This window comes from Lampetra planeri, chromosome 13 (genome assembly GCF_965212315.1).
Source record: "Lampetra planeri chromosome 13, kcLamPlan1.2.h2, whole genome shotgun sequence".
NCBI classification, from domain to species: domain Eukaryota; kingdom Metazoa; phylum Chordata; class Hyperoartia; order Petromyzontiformes; family Petromyzontidae; genus Lampetra; species Lampetra planeri.
Window position 1 is genome coordinate 895674 of NC_136119.1, and position 20815 is coordinate 916488.

A 20815-nucleotide genomic window follows, 5' to 3' on the forward strand; every position below is an offset into this window, starting at 1 on the left:
TCCTTATTTTTTTATCACGCCGGAAAATGTTTTCGGTTTACAACCGGAACACTACATCCAGTATACACCACTTTGCTAATCGCCACAACACAGTCTACTAGCGACGCAGGGAATCAAATTAGCGAGGAATTACGCCGAGTCCTGCATCCCACAACATTCGCGACTCTATCATTAAATACATAAATATATAATCTCTCTCCACTCACTAATTGGCCCCTCAATTAGGACAGCAATTCACCAGAAAAAAACTAATTAATTTCCTCACCCGTCCAAAGTGTTTCTCACATTCCCCCCTCCCAATCACCACTCCCCCATCACCCCCATCACCCCCTCTCTATACCCTCTCATTCACCCACCCACTCACCCACCAATAAACCAACCCTACCCACTCAGTCACCCAACTGAACTACTCATTCTCTCACTCACCCGGTCACGACTTCACAAACCCACCCACTGACGTTACCCTCTAACCCACGCACCCACCCACTGACTCGCATGGAATGGAGGGGAGGGATTTTTCGCTCAACGCAAACGCAGAGGTGGCCCCACAAATCAGAGGCGGCATTACCCTGTCACGTACCCTGCCACGTGCGAGTCCGTCACGGTGACATGTCCTCCCCGTAGGGGGGGATGGGGGGTATTTCTGGAGAGTAAATCATCTCGGTTTCATCATATAAACGCACGGCAGCAGCAGCAGCAGCCATCATCACCTGCGGCAGGGAGGTTCCGCACCTGGGGAGGAATGCGGAGGTCACTCGGGGGCAGAGCTGGACGGTACTCAAGGTCGAGCTCATGGGGTCTATTCGGCGCCCCCCCCCCACGCCTGCGAGCGCATAGATGATAACTCGGTCACTCGTGCACTCACTCGCAGCAGCAGTAGCGAGCATTGGTGCCTGTACTGTGCTGATGAGTTCTAATAAGGATGAGGCTGGCACACGGTTTGTCTATCGCTGCATCCTTGCTGTTGTTGCTGCTGTCAGTCGGTCACATTTGCTAAAATAAAAATTTCCCAACGTCGGCACGTGGTTGGAACCGTTGGACCAACTTTGGCATCTCTCAGCGATTGAGATATGTAATAGGGACGACGCTGTTTATAAAACTAACACATTATTACAGCATGGTCCTAGTTCCATAATCTTTGTGTTACAGTGCGTCTCACCTGGCGAGGGATGGAGCGACAGGTAAAAAGGGGGTGGTGGGGGTGCAGCTACATCATCACGAGGCACCACGCCGCCCCCTGGCGTCAAACATAACCACGACCACTTCCACAACAACTTCAACTACCACACCATCACATCCACCAGCTACCCACCTACATACCCACTCACCAACCCACCTACCCAGCCACCGACTCACCTACCCAGCTTCCCACCCCGCCAACCACCTACCCAGTTGCTCAACCTACAACCCACTTAACAAGTCACTGTCTTAAATTTCGATTTAAAGCTTTCGTGACTGCAGGGATTCATCTTCTTGGTTCTTTCGGTAAAGTCACGTAGAATGGAAATAATAAAATAATAAAAAGAAAACATAATAACGTCGTGAGAATTATTGTTTAATTTTTTTTTTATTATTTCCATTCTACGTGACTTTACCGAAAGAACCAAGAAGTCACTGTCTGCCACCCAGCTACCCACCCACCCAGTTACCCAGCCTGCCACCCAACTACCCAGTCACCGAGTGTGCCGCTCAGCCACCCACCTGTAACCCGGTCTGCCTGCCATTCATTCACCCACTCACCCACCCACGTATCTAGCCAACCAGCCTGCCAAGCTAAAGGAATGTCGCCGTTGATGAGTGAGCGATGCCCTCCCCGACGCAAACACCACGGTCGCAAATAAACCACGAACGGCCATGTGTGGAAATGACGTAGTGTTTATACATAGATAGTGCGCACGTGGACATCAACTCCAGAGGAGATACAGCGGGAGTACGACGATAATACTGAATTGCAAACAACACTTCAGCTAGTGGTCAAACCGTTAAAACACGTGCTTTAGTAAAAAACAAAATCATGATTAATATAACCGTACGTATAAAAAAATGCTACGATGTGGAATGTATTAAATACTGTGGTTTTTAAACAAAATCACATCAACACAAGTTCATAATTGCCACGAGGTGGTGGCGTGCTGTGCAGTGACTGAAATGTAGCTGACGGTGTGTGTCAAATAATTAAGACGAACAGCAATACGAATTAACATCGTCATTAGTAGGCACGTAACGATTTTCCCTCTCCACAGTTGTCTAATTTGTGACAATTACACTTGCCCAATTCCTTTAAAACCTTTGTATAACCGTACATTTGGAGTTGCATGCTCTCTCTCCCCGTAGTCGTGTGGATTTTCTCCGGGTCCTCTGGCTTTTCCCTCCACATTTAGAATCAACACCACGCATTTGGAGTATTTAGTCGCTATAAATTTCCACGAGATAAGCCACTTCGTTGAGCTATCATTTGTTCCCAGGTAACTTCCGAAAAACAGCTATTTCGGTCAGTGGAGCCTTATCTGATAAATGACAAAAATAGTAATAATCTATCGTGGCCGACAAGTGTTCGTGTAATTATCAGCGACACACGTGGCCTGTGATCACATGTCGTGGGCGTCGAGGAGGCGCCGTGCCCTAAACGTCATCTGTCCCTTCTGTATGCCGGGATAGAGGGTTTCCCCCTTGCTCACACATGTGGATTTTCTTCGGGTGCTCCGGTGTCCTCCCAACACGTATAAACACTCATGCATTGGCTGAAAACACCTTCATATATAGAGATCGCAGAGCTTGGGCAATTTTTGGCAGCGCCAGCTCACCAACTGGCTGCTACCGTCCACTTTGTCTGTGGTTCCTCGGCGATTGTGAGAGATTTAATTTGCATGAACGCAAACATATACATTATATTATTGCTACACGTGATATTCCATGAGTGCATTGTGAATGAATTACGGGTTTAAATCCGTGTAGTACAATAGAACCCCTCTTCTTAACGAGCACCCCTGTTAACGACCCATATAGCCCCATGTGTAGTGTATAGTAGTGTAGTATATAGTGTAGTTTATAGTAGTGTAGTTTAAGTGCCTCCATAGAGCCCAATGTGTTCGCTTACCGACCATTCCCCTGTTAACGATGGGCTGTTGTAGGTACAGTAAATATTAATTAATACATTGATTAACCAACATTTATTTTAATACTATGTGTTTGATGTTAGCATCTTCATGTATTAATATCCATTGTTGAAATGTTATAAAGTACGTTTTTTGTGCAGAAAAAGGGTAACGATCGATGCTATCGCAACGAATTAAGCCTATTTCCTATACTCGCTTAATGACAAAATCACTTAACGACCGGTTTTGTGGAACCAATTAGCGTCGTCGAGAGGTGGTAATTCTGTTCATGGATCGTTACGTGCCTAACTGCAACACCGTCCTGAAACACCAACAGCATTAAACGTACAGGTTCAATTCCTATATGAAAAAGAGTATAAAATGACCACACACACACACAACACGAGTTATTCTGCCTTCGGATCTACTGTTATTCTCACCATGTACTGGGTTTCTCATCAGGATTTGTTCTCAACTACATTCTGATTATTCTCGTCACAAAATGAATCTGGAAGGTCTTCGAAACCGATTTAAAAAAAACCCGATTATAAAAGTGGTGTTTTAACCTGCCCCGATCAAGACCAAAACGAACGTTTATCCCGCCCGTATTTTTTTTGCATTCCGGACTGGCGCAGTGAACGAGAAGCAGACGGTGCATTGTTTGCGACAAAACCTTTCGAGCGGAGGGTCGTCTCCCGATTCCTGTCAGAAACCCATCGACTGGGCACTGCCATCCTTTATTCCACCCTAACCCCGAATGGCACGTGACAATTCCAGCAGAGCATTTACTTGGCACAGGTCAACCCTGGGCAACTCGAGTATGGGACGGGCAGGTGCTAAGCCTCGGCCCATCCGTCATCCGTCTGTGTCTCATCATCGCTTGCGTTTGGTCCGATTTCTATTTACTTGTTTTTGCCCCAATTGATATTTTGGGGCGTCACGGTAGCGAAGGGATGTTATCTCCCTCGCATGGTATGCAGGAAAGCGTGGGTTCGATCCCAGACCCTGGCGATACGTGTTCTCTCTCCTTGTGGTGGTCGTAGTGTGGATTTGTTCTCTGGGTTACTCCCGTTTTGACCTATTCCATATTTAGAAACGTGCGTTTAGATTATATGACTTATACATTCCCACGTGTGACGATGATGATATAAGCCACTTTGATGATCACGTGTGGTCAGGTTGCTTCTGAAAACGTGTTCATAGCTCACTGGGCTTCATCTGGTGAAGTAAAATGGTTTAGCTTTTGCTCCAATTTTTTATTGGGCCAATAGTTCTGACGATATTGCTTTTGTTATTTTGGTGACCCAGGTGAAGTCACTCTTGCAAATTAAGACCACTGTCATCTCTCAAGTTCTCACCAGGTCAAAACAAATTCAACTCGACGGTCGACTGGTGTTAACGAGGGGGTCGTCCGGTCGCCCGCCGCCGTTGCTCGGCAGCGCCGGTGAGGGTGGAGCGAGCGTGGCCCCAATTTTAAGGGGCCCTTGCTGCTGCCGCCGCCGTCGATAGGCCGCGACGATGGAAACCGTGACGGGAGCAGACAACAGGAGAAGCAGCGCGCACAGAAAGTACAGAGACGGACACTCACGTCCGCACCTAGTTTAGCGCCGCATTCCTATGTTCGCTAACACCATCGACTCCGGACGTAAACGATTCCCTCGCTAGGGTTAGGGCTCTAGTCTGGGTTCGGGCTCATGCCGGGGTTAGGGTGAGAGTTAGGGTTCTTGCTTGGGTTAGAGACAATCCCTCATGCCCACAGCCCTCACCCGCCCGTCTGCCCGATCGCTCGTCTACCACGTGCTCCCCGAGGGCCCAGCCCTGTCGGGTGGTAGTGTGGGATAGGCAGGAGGGGGTCCCCTGGTCCCCTTGGAGCGCAGAGGAGGTGGGCGGGGAAGGAGCGTGGGGAAGGGGGCGAGCGACGTGTGGTGAGGTGAACGTCGCAAGTGAAACGTGAACAAAAAGTGAAGAGTGGACCGAGTGATGCGACAGAGGAGGGGCTAGTGTTAGAGTTAGATTCAGAGCTAGGGCTTAGGCCTGGTTGGCTAGTTTATTGTATGGATATGGGTAGGGCTAATGTTTGGTTGGCCAGAGTGTTAGCTAGAAGTACAATTCAAGTCCGTTTGGCTCGCTGGTTAGGCTCACGGCTTGAGCTAGCATCTGGCTGACCTCTAACACTTTACCCCTCTCTCTCGCTCTCTCTCCCCCTCCTCCATCATTATCATCAACCATCACCGATCCGCTCCACGATCCACTCGTCAACCCGTCCGTCGTCCGTTCCCCAGCGGGCGAGCGGCCCTCAGCACTCGGTGGCGGCGCGGGCGGGCCCCAGCTGGCTCAGTGCCAGCATCAGCACGTCCTTCCTCTCTTTGTGGAAGCGCAGCTCCCGGCCGGCGAGGCGCGCCCCCTCCAGCTCGCGCCCGGCCGCCTCCAGCTCGCGAGCCACGCAGCCCGGGCGCTCGCGCTCCTTCGACACCCAGTCGAGCGCCATCTGACTGCGCAGCTCCTCGTCCAGCGAGCGGTCAGAGTAGTGCGCCAGCACCTCCTGGACCGTGGGGGGGGGGAGAGAGAGAGGGAACCGCGTTGAGTGGAGTAGGTGATGATTAAGCGGGTGAGTGGGGCGGAGAAGGTGAGTTTGGAGGGGGGGGTGTAGGTAGGCGAGTGTGTGAGTGGGTAGTGTGGGGAGCGGTAGTGAAGCGGTTAGCATGATGCGCTGTGAACCTGGCGACCCAAGTATGATTCCCACTCACGGTTAACACCAGTGGTGATTATCTGAACTGGGCCTGGGCCTCTTCCCCTAGGTCGACTCAGCCTCAAATGAGTACCTGCTGCGGTATGTAAACATCGTCACTGGGAAGACAAAGGCAGTTGGGCGTGGTGCCAGCCACCCACCCCCTTCGTGTGCTGTGCTGGCCTTCATAGGTGCTCGCTAAATGTACTTGCCCCAACAGTCTGTTGAGGTTATACGGGGGATCTTTGTCTTTGAGTGGTCGAGTGGGTGAGCAAGATGATAGGTGCACAAGTGAGTAGGCAGCGTGGTGGGGGTGGTGGGGCTGAGAGTGAGGGAGTAGGTCGTGTACGTGAGTGTATGGGGGATGGATATGGAAGAGAGGTAGGTGAATTGGATGGGTGAGTAGGTGAGGGGGTGGGCGAGTGGATGGGGTGAGCAGCTAAGCAGGCTTGAGCCTGGTTAGCAGTAGGGTGGGCCGAAGGCCGGGGCGGCGAGGTGACGGAGTAGATGGTCACAATAACTCATGGCACACAATATCATAATCAGTCACACCCACGGAATGATGCGTGTGAGATTTGATTGTGATCGAGTAATCGATGCAGTGTTACATGCCTGCTGTGAATGGCATTCAGTGTCACAGGTGTCCAGGTGAGTATAGGGGGAGCGGTGGCACAGTGGTTAGCGCGCTGAGCTACGGGCCCAGAGACTCGAGTTCGAATCGGCTCACGACCAATAACAGTGACGAATATCAACTAGCCCTGGGCCTCTCCCCTAGGGTGACTCAGTCGTAAGTGGGTATCTGATACGATGTGTAAAACATCAGCAGTGGGGAGACAAAGGCAGCTGGGCGCAGTGTTGGCTACCCACCCGCTCGTGTGTGTCGTGCCGGCCTTCATAGGTACTACTCGCTAGCAGCACTGACTTTCAATGTAGATTTTTAAAAATCTAATTTCTTTAGAACTGCTTTTTTGTTTAGTTTATTGTCCTTCCCCTGCACCTCCGATTAGGACGGTTGGCTACATACGGTGTGAAAGAAGTTCAACATACATACATGGGTGCCACGGTGGCGAGATGTCAACTATCTCACCTGGTATAGAGGAGGTCGTGGGTTCAATCCCAACTCTGACTCTTGCATATTTGGGGTTTGCATGTTCTTACTCCCAGTGGTCACGTGGATTTTTCTCCAGGTCTTCCGGTTTTTGGCTGCTATACATTACCACATTATAAGCGACTTCATTGGGTAGTCATTTGTGGCCAGGGTGCTTATGAAAAGAACTACATACTATAGCTCAGTGGGCTTTACGTTGGTAAAATAAAAAAATGTGTTAAGTTTTAGTTTACATACATGCCTGCCAACAGTTTGTAGGGCTACATGAGGGACCTTTCTCTTTTCATGGGGGCGGGTGGAAGGATAGGGTTCGGGTGTGGTGGAGGAGAAGTTGGTTTACCTGGCGAGAGCACTGCCGCTCCCTCATGGCCTTGAGGCTGCCGTTCCAGTGCAGCAGCTGGAAGACTGTCATCAGCTCCTGTGTGTGTGTGCGCGTGTGTGTGCGCGTGCGTGCGTGTGTACGTGTGTATGTATGTGTGCGTGTGTGCGTGCGTGCGGGCAGGTATGCGTGCATGCGTGTGGTCAGGCATGCGTGCAGGCATGCAGGTGTGTATATATGTGTCCAGATGTGCAAAGATATGCAGATTAGCGTGTGTTTCATGAGAGTGTATGAGTGTGCGCGTGTACATTTGTTTGTGTGCGCATGTGTTTTTATGAGTGCGTTTATTTGTGTGTATATGCGTATGTGTGTGCACATTCATGTTTTTTGTGACCGCTTGCATGTGTTTTTGCGAGCATGCGTGCCTGTGTATGCGCGTTTTCGTAAGCACGCGTGCGATTGTATTTTTGTGCGTGTGCATAAGTTTACGTGCGTGTGGTTTGTGTACGTGCACGCATACGTGCAAGCCGTGTGTTATTGTGTGCGTGCGCGCGTATTGTGTAGGTGTGAACATATGGCGAGCACACAGCATTTTTAAGTCACGTGACTTCATGATGCACTCCACTTCACACCACCACCAAACAAAGATAAAGATCCCCGTATAGCCGTAACAGACTGTTGGGGCAAGTGCTGTTAGCGAACACCTATGAAGACCGGCACGGCACTCGAGGGGGTTGGTGGTCAGCACTACGCCCGATGTTTACACATCGCACCAGGTACTCATTTGAGGCTAAGTCGACCTAGGGGAGGCTAAGGACCGGTTCAGATCATCATCACCGGTGTTGGCCGTGAGCGGGAATCGAACTCGGGTCGCTGGGTTCATAGCGCAACGCGCTAACTGCTACACCACTGCTCCCACACACCACCACCACCACCGCTGCCGCTCAGGCGAAACACCAGTACCAAACAATCGCACGTCGACACCACGGCCCTCATTCTTCGTCACGGATCAGCTCAGGCTCGCTTGACTCTGGCTTGAGCGAGCCAGCCTCAAAGGCACGCTCTACTTGAACTGGCTCCCGGGCGGTCCCGGCCACGCTCACAAGATTTCCATAAGGCAGAGCCGGAGCCAAGCCACGGTTGTAGCCGTTTGAGATTGTTTATTTAGATTATTTGTATTTTTTGTGTGATTTGCTTTGCTTACCCTTCCTGTCTATACTTTGCCCTGCGACCGTGTTTTTACATCGTTTGCTCTCTTAACGTTCTGAGTCGCCCCTAACTAGACATCCGTGAAAAAGAGCTGCATAGCTGACTGGATTCCTCCAGTATGAACAAATATTCTGATTCTGATTCACTCGGACGAACTCCGATATGAGCGGGCGAGTGGCTCCAGCCCGAGCCGAGCCGCGGTCAAGAGGCCGAGCCAGATCCGAGCCATGCCCGGGAATGCTGCCCACCCCCGCACTACGAGTCTGGCGTCTCAGCGGAACCACAGCGCGGGCCGGGTACCTGGAACTCCAGCATGCTCTTGCCCTTGTTGGCCTCCAGCATGAAGCGGAAGGCCCCGATGCCCGTGTTGGGGTTGTCTGCCTCCTCGGGGTTTCCCTGCGTGGAGGGGGGGGGGAAGTACCGAACAGGGGAACAAATAAGTATAACCCGTAAAAACAAAGTTTTTCACTATAAATCCTTTATATGCGTGGCAGCGAACTTAATATAAAGGATTTAAAAATATATTCGCCTGTGGAGGACGCGGGGATCGATCCCGCGACCTTTGGCATGGGAAGCGAGGGCGCTACCAACTGCGCTACTCCGCCACGGCCTGTGGAGGGGTTACGCTCTGGGCTCTTATACTGTGACGTTCAGCCAAAGCCATGAATGAGTTCTATTTGAATATATGTCAAATACATTTTTTTTGCCTAAAAAGTGTAAAATTTTTGGAATTTTTTTTCACGAACATTAATTGTCTCGCACAACGAGTCTGTGTGGAAAATGTCAGCTCGATTGGATCACGGGAAGTGGGTTAAAAAACGACCGAAAGATTTGCACGGTCGTAAGCAAGCAAGCACGCAAGCAAGCACGCAAGCAAGCAAGCGAACTTAATATAAAGGATTTAAAAAACGATACAGACGGGACAACATCAAAACTGACCCTGAATCGATTTGCTGAAACAACTCAGCGCCACTACACAGTTACGTTTGAGTGTGTCCCCTGGAGGATGGTGGACAATTACAGGCAATGGTCAAACCTACTCGTGCCTGTGACAACTATGGCCCATATCTTGCAGACAGAGAGGGTCCTTGCCCATACATACGTATCTGGTAGTTCATCAACATTGGTTCAAGCGAGCTTGGCTCTGTTGATGCGAAAATAAATGTCGAATCCGGTCCAGAGTTTTGCTCGTGTTGAAACCGAAGCCGCTGGAATTGTGTGCCGACAGCTCGTGTGGAAATGTATCGTAGCCAAATTCTCTAAACGCATGTTTCTAAATGTGGAGAGAAAAACCTTAGGACCCGGAGACAAATCCACGCGACCACAGGGAGTGAGAGAGAACAAGCAAACTCCAAATATACAGACGTCAGGGTCGGGATCGAACCCACGACCTCTTGTATACCAGGGGAGGCAGACAACATCTCGCCCCCGAGTCGCAGTACAGTGTTTTACACACTGCGCTTAGAACCCAGCAAACCCAGTTCAATTCCCTGCCACGGCTCACATCAGTGGCGAGTGATATCTAAACTGGTCGTGGGTTTTACCCTCCTCCCCCCAAACCCACACTGACCGGCACGGTGAAGTATGGTGAAACTACAACCCCCATGACCGACGCTGTGTGGGGAGGCTTTCATCCAGCAACGGATAGACATGGCTGCAAATGAAAATTGTTATGATGCTCACACCTGGTTTTATACGCATCATATGACTAAGATGAAGCGTTTTGAGTGTTACAAATGTAAACAAGAAATTACGATTCACGATTGGTTTCTCTCAGGTCAGATCGTCGTGTAAGGTTAACGTCGTTCAAGCCACGCAGCCTCCGCCACCCGGCACGGCCAAACAGACGCAGTTGTCGCGTGGGCAAACGTGCCGATTGATTTTTGTCTGTTTTAAACACGTAGGCTTTTGCGACCAATATCATCCATAATAGTTTTGTTTGGGTTAAATCGCGTAAATATGAATGTGTTGTTAAACCCATCACCACACCCGACAAAGCCAATTAGTAACGTTTTATCATGTAAACAGAATATGCCAATTCGTTACAAGTACAGCACACAATATTTACAATCTGAGTACGACGTTTCGCCAATAAATTAAATTAAAAGTGTGGATTTGCTCTCCAACACACCAGTGTGTTGTATTAGTAACGAATTGGCATGGTCTGTTTACGTGACAAAAACCTTAATAATTGGCTGCGTCAGGTGGTGGCGGGTTTAACAACACATTCATATTTATGTGATCTCACCCAAAAAAAATCTATATTATGGATGATTTTCGTCTTTCAGTAAAAAAAACAGGCAACATTGAAAAGCGAGCAAAAAAAATTGTTGACGATTTTGCAGGAGAGGTTTCGCCGGAGATTACAACCGGCGTCGCCAGGTGTTAGCAAAGAGCTCAGATCTCGAGTGAAATTTGACAGTTGGCGGTGTTTTAATGACAGCGCGGCGTCAGGAATCTCGTATTTCGGGTCGCCGTGGGATTAGACAGCTGTCCCAGGAGGCCGCTGTGGTCGCGGCTGTGTGTGTGTGTTTACTGCCGTCGTGACACCGCTGACGTCACACGACAGCTACGCGGCATGGCCAGGGGTCAACTCGGCCCACCGCTAAATCTTCGTCGTCAGCGTCATTCTGCTGGGGTCCAACATTGGAATAATTAACACTTCTAATAATAATAATGGTTACATTTGGGATTTATGCCATCATTCTCATAGCGCGAGGATATCGCCAAGGAAGAAGGCGCTGCTGTTTCACAAAGTTTGCCAGTGGTTTCACAGTAAGGGGCGACGTGTCATCCCAACTGAGTAATTTTCGGCATCTTTTTTATTTATTTTGGTGGCAACGTCGGCACACAAATGGCCTCCTGCCCATATTTGATAACGTCATGGCATCTTTGACACTAGTGGGAGGTCGGTGTCATTGTTACAGTCAGAATCATCAGTATCACCACCACCACCATTGTCAGCAGTGTCAATTTCACCAATATCATATCACATCACTCGTATCAACAGAATCAACATCATCGGTTTCATCAGAATTGTCAGCAACGCACCATCAATGTGTATCAATAGTGTCGCCAGCATCATCGACAGCATTGGTATCATCAGCGTCACCATCATCATGAGCCTTTGCATTGCCAGTATCACCGGCGCAATCGGCGTCGTCAAGTATCATTAGAATCGTCAGGTTCGACGTCATCGACATCGTCAGCTGTTGTCGCTGGGCGCTCACGTTGAAGGAGGCGAGGGCCTCGGCAACGCTGCTCTCGATGAACTCAGGGGAGATGCGGCGAGATGGGTGCTCGTTAAACACCGAGTTCATCAGCGTGATCTTAGCGGCGCTCCTCCGGGCCTCCGCCTTCGTCGGGCAGTACTGGGGGAGGGGGTGGCAGACGGGGTGAGGATCAGTGGGAAGAGGCAATTAAACCGAGGGGGGGCGGGGATAAATGTAATTCGCATTCCGACCAACGCAAACGAGCACGTCTGTTGAGGAACGCATCGTGATGACGTGACAACATGCGAGCGACTCGGTGATTCGCTGGGTTCCCATTGAGAGGCAGGAGGAGCAGTTGTAACCGAGTGGCTCAGAGGTCTGATCACCGAGCCTGGCGCTGCCGAGATCCCTGGTTTGATGTAGGGGTTTAAATCAGGTGGGTTCTCGTCCGTACTGCATCGATGGTTTCAACCCGGTCAAAGATAACGATCTCATTGTCGCGAGATGAACACTTCTCTCCGTGGCACAGTGGGTGTGAATGTGGCGCCCTCTACCGTGTGGTGCTTCACGGGTCGCTGGATCTCGGCGATAGTTCTGCGATACCCGCTTCCACGTGAAGGGCCGCGCCGATCCGCTTGCCCCCCATCAGCCTTCTCTGGTAAACCGGATTCACTGCCTTGACAACGCGGATGGAGTTGCTCCGTGTGTGCCACGGTAGCGAGATGTTAACTACCTCGCTCGGTATACGGGAAGCATGGGTTTGAACCCAACCCTGACGCCTGTATATTTGGCATTTACTTGTCTCTCTATCTCCGTGGTCGCGTGGATTTTTCTCCGGGTCCTCCGGTTTTTCCCCTCCACATTTAGAAATCAACATGCGTTGTGAGTATTTGGCTGCTATAAATTTCCACACGATGATAAGCCACTTCGCTGGGCTATTATTGTGGCCAGGTCTCTTCTGAAAAAGAGCTACATAGCTTAGTAGGCCTGACCTGTTAAAATAAACAGTTTAGTTTAGCATCCAAGGTCTGACAATCAGGTGCAGTCCAGTTCATTTTGGCATGGGTCATCACCATTATATAATGATTTTGTTTGTCGCCTGCACACATGTTTCATGGCGCTTCGTATTATCTTGAGCTGGAGAAATTGCTTGAATTTGGTCGCTTCTGAAAAAAAACGACACAGCTCAAGTGGGCCTTACCTGCTTAAAAATACAAAAATAGTTTAAATCTGCGCACGATCTGCCCGTCCGCCACCCCCACCTGGAAGCTGCCGAAGCACGCCCCCCCAGGCAGCGTGACGTAGCACACGTAGGGGGGGCTGTTGGAAGGCACGGACTCGTAGACGACGAGGGCCCCGTTCTTCAGCTCCGCTCCGCGCGCGGCCTTCATCTGCCAGAACTCCTGCAGCGCCTCCACCACGTTCACTGTGGGGGCGACACGACGACCCGCCCCGTGAAGCCTTCTGAGGATCACTCGTGGTCGGCCGACGACGCGACGATCCGCCCGTTAGCCGAGATCCTCGCGAGCGTCGAATCGCACACGGAATACAACGGGATGGTTTGTCGATGGTTAAACCTTGTTTGTAGTGGGTTCACACAAGCCCTCGTGTCTATGCCCCCCCCCCCTCCCCCTTCTTCACCAACCTACACTGACTGCCACGGCCCAGGACGATGACACAAATTCTATGGCATGTGCCGTGGCAGGTACTGCAAGACCCGACCATGCCCGTCCAGTGCCCTCCAAGCTGCATTGGCTTCCGGTTGCTGAACGAATACGTTGTAAGGTCGCACTCATTACACACAAAGCGCTCGCCACAAATGAACCACAATACTTTGATCTTGTCAAACAGCATAAACCATAACGCAAACTCTGATCATCCTTGCAGTGGCATGTGGCTAACCATCGAACAAAGACAGTCACTGCATCGCGTGTTTTAGGATGCACTTCTGCAGCCATCTGGAATGCTCTTCCTTCCGATATTAGGAAGCCACTGGAGCTATGCACTTTTAAATCATCTAGATTGAAAACTAATTTCTTCAGAACTGATTTTTGTAGTTTGTTGTCCTTCCCCCGCATCTCCGATTAGCGTAGTTGGCTACGTACGGTGTGAAATAAGTTCAACATAAATACATACAAATCCCTGAAATCCGCACGGTTTCAGGAGGCCCTTATCCAGCAGTGGATTGACAAAAGGGGCATGTAAACGTATGCTAATATTATAATTGTTTTTATTGCAAGATTTTGACAAAAGATGACTTCGAAATATCTGCAAAGTGCAAAAAGGCACAAAGGGAACTTGAGGCTGGCAGACAAGAGTCTCCTCAAGAGCTCCCTGTACCACTCCTCCCCCGTCCTGCACCCGGTGATGTTTTAAATTACAGAGGAAAACTGCGCCTCCCGGAGTGGAGGGGACTCGCTTGGCTCTCAGCGCACCCATAACTCCACGCACGTTTCTGGCCTTGACAGATTCGAGGGGGGGGGGCGGGAGGATTGGTGGTGGGGTGGGGCTCCGGGGTGTACACCACAGGCAATTATGGTGCGCCCCCTTCCCAACGCAGGGGTTAATGTGGCTGGCAATAATTTTTAACATTTTTAGTCGTAGTCTTAGCCCAGTCGGTGGTAAGCCATGGACATTCAATCAAGTCGTGGTGTGTGTGAATCATTCTGTTTGTCTAGTTGAGTATAGCGGTCAAACAAGTAGACCACCAGTTATGAAATGTTGCTGTGAGGCAGTCAGCCATCCCGCGAACTAAGTAAATCGTTGCATGTCTATTAATAGCCAATTATCATGGTCTGGTCTTCCTCGGTGCAACTGCAGTATCTGGCGTTATTAATTTATCTTTCGTCTGTGTAGTCATTCCGACTAGTTCGTTTCGTCCCATCACAGTCAGAGCCACCATCACGCTTGACGGTTTGCATCCAATGAAAGCCATCGCTGACTTAAAGCGAAGACGCAATTACTTGGCAAATATTTTTCAACACCGATTTCGTGCACCAAAATTATCACGGCCACAGCCCCGTCGCCCCGCTGTCTAATCTCACCGGCCTGGCACCGCGCGCCTATCGCATGTGGGGGTGGCTGCAAAATACGGCGCTATCTGTCTCGGCAACCAGGCATGGGGTGGTTGTGGAATGCGGCGTTCCTGTTTTTCAAGGGTTTTCTGGGTTTCTGCCCAGCTTCTTCTCCTCCTCTCTCTCCCGTTCCTCCCACACGGCTCCACTCTTCGCCGCTGCCTTCGAACTCCCCCGCCTGGCGCGCGAGCCGCTGGTGTTTAATAAGATAACGTCAGTTGTTTGTCTGAGAAATCCTCACCGAGTCCCCGGGCTTGCTTTCAAGAAGAGTCCTGCGCGGAGAGGTATGGCCAATTCCAATAGTGAGCACATGACCCTCCCGACAAAGAGTCTTGAGACTCAGTGAGGCTATCCTGGATTAATAAAGGACAAGGGGCTTTGAGCAGCTGGCTTCATGTGGGGGGTGGGGAAGTGGAGCACCTGGCGAAACCCATCCAACGCACACAAAATTGCACCGATAGATTCAAGAATCCACTATTGTAGTGTGATGGATGCTCTGAAGGTGTGTGTACCTGGAGAACACCCACCGCACGTAAGAGGGTACGGACAGTTGTAGCCATTGCCACGTGAGTAATGCAAGGCTCCTTTAGCCAGTGACGATTGACACCGCAATGCACAAGCACGCCAAGAGGTCTCTTACAGCGCTGTCAGATTTGCACTTTCTGAACTATCTCTTGTTTGCACCGTCTCGTTTGTGCCGTCTCAAAATGCACTGCCTCATTTGTGGTGGCCGTGCCATGTCTGTGGTGGCCATCACTACCGTGACCCAACACCGGAGGAGCGGTGGTCACCGTGATAAGACACCAAGCACCCCTGCCACACTTAGAACGCAAGACAATCACGGAGATGCTATGTTTTACAGGTATAGTCTGCCAATAGGGACCGATGCTGCTACATGCAATCCCACGTTTTCTAAGGACATCCCGGGATCTTTTAACATCCTCCGCGTAGCAGACGCAGCGCATTTCACACGGTTAATAAACCCGCAGTATTAACCGGGGCGGCCCTTCGGGGTCAGTCTACAAACCTCTGCAACGAGCGGCGAGCGCCCTACCGCCAGGCCACTCCGCCACTGCGTCGCTGCTCCGAAGAGCGATATGCGCTGCTCGTCGTCTGGAGATGGAGCACGAGAATGGCTGCCAGGAGGCAGTCTGGAGGTGTGCCAAGAACCCCTGACAAAGCAAGCGGCAGGTTTGGCGGGTGTGCTGCTGCTTCAGCAACCAGCAGCAGCAGCCCTCCGGGGGGGGGGGGGGCAGTTGTGACCGTTAAGTTTGAGGGGGCCGGCAACTCGCGGGGGGAGTGGGGGGGCGCTGGAGGAGGGAGGGGAGTGGATGGAAACTCCGTGCCAAGTTCTCACGCAGACTTACGGCTCGTTCCTTTACACGACGAGACCACAATGCCATGGCATCCGGGCGTAGGAAGGGGCCGTTATTGTTTTTTGATGTACACAGCCTCGTGTTAATTTGGGGGCCCTTCAAAGGCTCATGCGTCCAGTTCTGTACATTCGGGTTTTTTAAAATGAAAATACAGCCGCGCAGTGTGGAGCACGCTTGTAATCCAGCACTTTGCTTGTAATACCGCACTTTGCTGGATTACAAGCGGGAAATGGGCACTATTTAATCCAGTGTTCGTCACTAATTTTCAGAGGGGGGCCACTTTCGCCAAAAAGACATCAGTGTGAGAACCGCCACACATTTTAAACGATTGGGTTTGACAGCATGATGGGGCGTTTCACACATCAGGGGCCGCATTAAGGCCACCAGGGGCTGCCAGTGGCCCGCGGGCTTTGCAATGAACACTGATTTAATATATCTGCATGGAGTTTTGTGTAATATCCGCTCATATGTTTGATGGGTTTTCTCTCGCTACTCCCTGCCACGCGAAGCCAAACTCCCATTAACGGAATTATTCAACATCGCAATGGAGTAAGAACCATCGTGAAAAAAAAGTGAGACTCAAGTGAGGATTTTTTGGGAGGAACTAAAAGAGCATTGTTATTATATTTTATTGTACTCGTTGGTGTCATCCCATCGCAGCAAGAAGTATGGTCAAACAGCCCTCACGACCCGCACAGCATGGAGAGGCCCGCACCCAGCAGTGGGATGAAAACAGGGAATGCGCATGCATGCTATCATTATTATTGTCACCATCACCTACACATTAAAAGAGCAGCAGTTTTTATATTATTCCGGGTCTCGACTTTTTTGGCAGAGGAGCAGGGCGTGTGAGATTATGAGAACGCGCGCAGCAGGCTTGCGGTCGTGACGGTGAGCGATGTCTCGCGGTGGCAGGGCACTCTCAAGCCAGGGCGACGCTGGGGGACAATGAGCACGTAACAATCGCGGTATAATTAACGGCTCATCACCTCGCCACTCTCCCAGGGAGACTCCCACGACACCCTACCGTGACCGCACTGCCCGGCAACAACACGAGCGCGACGCTCGTAATGAGGATAATAGATCGCGTTCACGCGACGCCTTTCACCTCCAACCACTGCTGGATGAATGGATGAAGGCCTCCCCGCGTTTGTTTGTTCTGAGAAGTGTCGGTATGGCATACCACTGTATACCCCGGTACATTGAGACCAGAGGTAGGAATCGCGTCTGTGACAGATTCCCAACCTCCGATAAATTGTGGCCACCACTGAGTTGACAGCCTCTGCACCTCACCAGCATCCAAAATCGCAAGGTTTATGACTTGTATCTGCACACCGCTTCAACGAGGCGTATTTGTGATTATTATTATCACTGGAGAACTTAATCGGTTTTTACCGAGTGCCGTAAAGCAGTCCAGCCATCATCATCACCACCACCACCATAAAAGTGGAACAGGACAAGTCCGCACGTTGCTGTACTGCGGTTTCTTGGCGAGGCAGGATATGGCATCTCCTCGACGCCTACGGGAAGGGAATTTCGAAACATGTGTGCGGTCCACCAACCCCCGCCGTCTCAGCAGTGGTGGATTGCAAAGCGTGCGTAGCCATCACCGCCCGGCAAACAACAACGTACGGCACAAAAGAGGTGGACGAGAAAATGTGGCGGTGCTTTTGTAAATCTTAACTCAATCGTGCAAGGAAGCATAGCGATGTGCATCATGAAGACGGTGCGAAACCAGCGCATATTACCTGTTATGACGTTTGCATCAGAAATATGAATAAAATGGAACAAAAGGGTGTCTGACTTGGATAGACACCTCATGTATAATACGTGCGTGAAGGGTGCAAACTAAACATTCTAATAAGTTATTTACAATTGAACGACTCCTGATTCATGAATTTCCTGTTACACTGAAGCCACCACGAGTTTGACGACAAACCCTCAATATTTACCGGTTGCACGACAGAGTTTGGATATGCATCACAGTCAATGCACTCCGGTTAATGTAGAGGCATAGAGTCATAGATGGAGAGAATAAAAGAGGGGACACTGAGCAACCTGTAAATCTTAAAGGATTAGAATGTCATTTTCAGCAGTTGTGCTTTTACATCCGAAGCAACCAATTGAGAGGCTGTGATTCCCATAAAACTGAATTTTCAATTTCCCATGTGCATAATGATCGGCACCCTAATGCACGTGTGTGTTGTATAGGCATGTGGTTTATGTTGTGTTTTTGGTGGGTCAAAAATTGCAATCCATTACCGTGTCTATTTCAGACCTCGTGTGTGTCCCTGCTGGTTTTCCTTGTAAAGCTGACTTAAGTGTCTCACCATCGCCCTACATATACTGTATGTCAATGCAGCAGCAGTAAACATTTTAAAGGATGCAATGATTTATGAGAGTTGTAAATTGTGTTATTTTTGTGACCAGACACCAATACCAATTTGTGACCCCATATAAAAGGCCCGCTTGTGACCAAAGCTCGGAACATAAGCAAATATGAGTCTGGAAAGTACAGTCTTTGGACTGGTCATCACGATGTACAAAACACGTTGTCCTGGGGATACATTGTTGTAGTGTACTTCCGTGGGACGATGTCTACATGTTGTTCCCCTGATTCACCTACACCGGGCCACTGGTGATGAAACATGGTCAAATAACCCCCTGCGACCCGCACCGCTTTAGGAGGTCATTATCAAGTAGTGGACTGACGAAGGGGAGTTGGGAACGATGGGAATCAGGGGTTTCTATGGGAATCAGGGATTCTCTCTATGCCGAGGGGACTCTGGGATTAGCTATGAGATACAAGAGGTTATATATGGATCATTTATATCTATAATACTCAAGGCTCATCTATGAGCCTCTCAATGGCACCACGAGTTCTCTATAGACCCAGGGATTCTCTGAGTTCCAGGGGATGTCTATGGGACCCAGGGCTTGGCCATGTTTCTCATGGGGTTTTCTACGGAGACCAGGAGGCCCTCAGAGGGGCCCAAGACCCCGCTCACCTCGTCCGTAGCCATGCGTGTGCTTGGCAAAGCTCTTCACCACGGCGTCCACGGCCTCCCTGAGGACGGCGCGGGCCGCCTGCTGCTGCTGCTGCTCGGGCCCCGCGGAGCCCGAGGAGACCCCGGGGCCCCCGGGGCCGAGCTCGCCCGCCTTGGGCTGCACCCGGGCCGGGGAGCCGCTAGGCGAGGCCGAGGCGTCGCGAGCGCGGACGGGTCCTAGGCCCGACGACTTCATTGTCTCTCGGTTTTCGTGTCTTTCTCTCTCCCTCAAGTCTCAATCAATTCCCCCTCGTCAGCAAAACAAGAGTAATGCTATAAACTATCCCTCTCGTATTAACTGAGTATTCCTTAATTTCCCTTTGAGGCGTCCCTTCAATCTCCCTTACATTGATGTAGGGTACAGTATATTGTATATTCAGTCTCGCTTAATTATTTCTAAAACCTCTCCAGGACCAACCTCAACGTTTATTATGTATCCCTCAAGTCCGTCTTGGGCATCCCTTGAAGTGTTTTTATCTTTAAGTCTCCCGGGTAGTTCGTAGTCGTCCCCGAAGTCTAAAACTTGGATGTCGAGTCAGTCCTCGGCAGGTCGAGTTCTCCACCAAGTCCCGCTGCGGTTTCTCGAAGCCGCCCCCCCCCCCTCTCTGCGCCCCCCCCCCCCTCTGCGTCTCCCCCCCCCCCCTCTGCGTCTCCCCCCCCCCCTCTGCGTCCCCCCCCCCTCTGCGTCACCCCCCCTCTGCGTCTCCCCCCCCCCCTCTCTGCGCCCCCCCCCCCCTCTGCGTCTCCCCCCCCCCCCCCTCTGCGTCTCCCCCCCCCTCTGCGTCTCCCCCCCCCTCTGCGTCTCCCCCCCCCCCCTCTGCGTCCCCCCCCCCCTCTGCGTCTCCCCCCCCTCTGCGTCTCCCCCCCCCTCTGCGTCTCCCCCCCCCCCCCTCTGCGTCTCCCCCCCCCCTCTCTGCGTCCCCACCCCCCCTCTGCGTCTCCCCCCTCTGCGTCTCCCCCCTCTGCGTCCCCCCCCCCCTCTGCGTCTCCCCCCTCTGCGTCTCCCCCCCCCCTCTGCGTCCCCCTCCCCCCTCTGCGCCCCCCCCCCCTCTGCGTCTCCCCCCTCTCGACCGGCACTCACCAACCTCCTCCACCACCTCCACCACCACGGGCCCTGGGTCCCGTTATTCCTTCGGCTCCCCCGGAGACGGGGGCAGTGGGCGATGAGGGAGCGTGGCCAGCAGAGGGCGTGAGATGACCACCACCACCACCAGACGGCCTCCCCCCCTTTAGGGGCCGTCCATTTAGTCCGTACGCATGGAGGGGGGTCTACTGACTATGCACGCATAGGAAATTGGGGGGGGGGGGGGGTGATGCCTCGATAATAATGTGTCTATATTGGCCTTCAAATGAGTTAGATAGTCCGGCGGCGGACTGTCTGTTTAAACACGTTAATATTATTATTCCTTGATCGCTTCTGCGTCGATTAAATATCGGCCGTTCTATATGATTCGTGGGAGGCGGGGGTGTAAAAAGTCCTCCTGCGTACAGGGAGGGTGGATGGGTCGAGTTTTTGACAGATTTTTGCGCACCTACTCAATGGATGGCCCCTTACCCTCCATCAAAGTGTGATGTGTAACTCGAGAATAAACAGGGTGTTTAAAAAAAAATGTTAACACTTGTGAGAATTTGGAACTATCTGGGCTC

General features: G+C 51.2%; 1 protein-coding gene across 1 annotated transcript; it reads right to left on the minus strand.

The window, feature by feature from the left end:
• Positions 1-1859: 1859 nt before the first annotated feature.
• Positions 1860-19759, minus strand: LIX1L (limb and CNS expressed 1 like). The gene is made up of 6 exons (XM_078599803.1): positions 19130-19759; positions 12934-13097; positions 11690-11830; positions 8760-8855; positions 7272-7349; positions 1860-5637 (listed from the first exon to the last, which is right to left on the minus strand). Exons 1-6 carry the CDS (start codon positions 19362-19364, stop codon positions 5392-5394), a joined length of 960 nt encoding a protein of 319 aa, XP_078455929.1. The 5' UTR covers positions 19365-19759; the 3' UTR covers positions 1860-5391.
• Between the last annotated feature and the right edge of the window lie 1056 nt (positions 19760-20815).

Bases quoted from the DNA above. Each gene is read 5' to 3' on its own strand.
- LIX1L (XM_078599803.1), bottom strand. From the start codon at position 19,364: ATGAAGTCGTCGGGCCTAGGACCCGTCCGCGCTCGCGACGCCTCGGCC. The intron at 11,831-12,933 runs GTGGGGGTGGCG...CCCCTCCCCCAG, and splicing joins CGTGCTTCGGCAGCTTCCAG to TACTGCCCGACGAAGGCGGA. The intron at 7,350-8,759 runs GTACCCGGCCCG...ACACACACACAG, and splicing joins AGAGCATGCTGGAGTTCCAG to GAGCTGATGACAGTCTTCCA.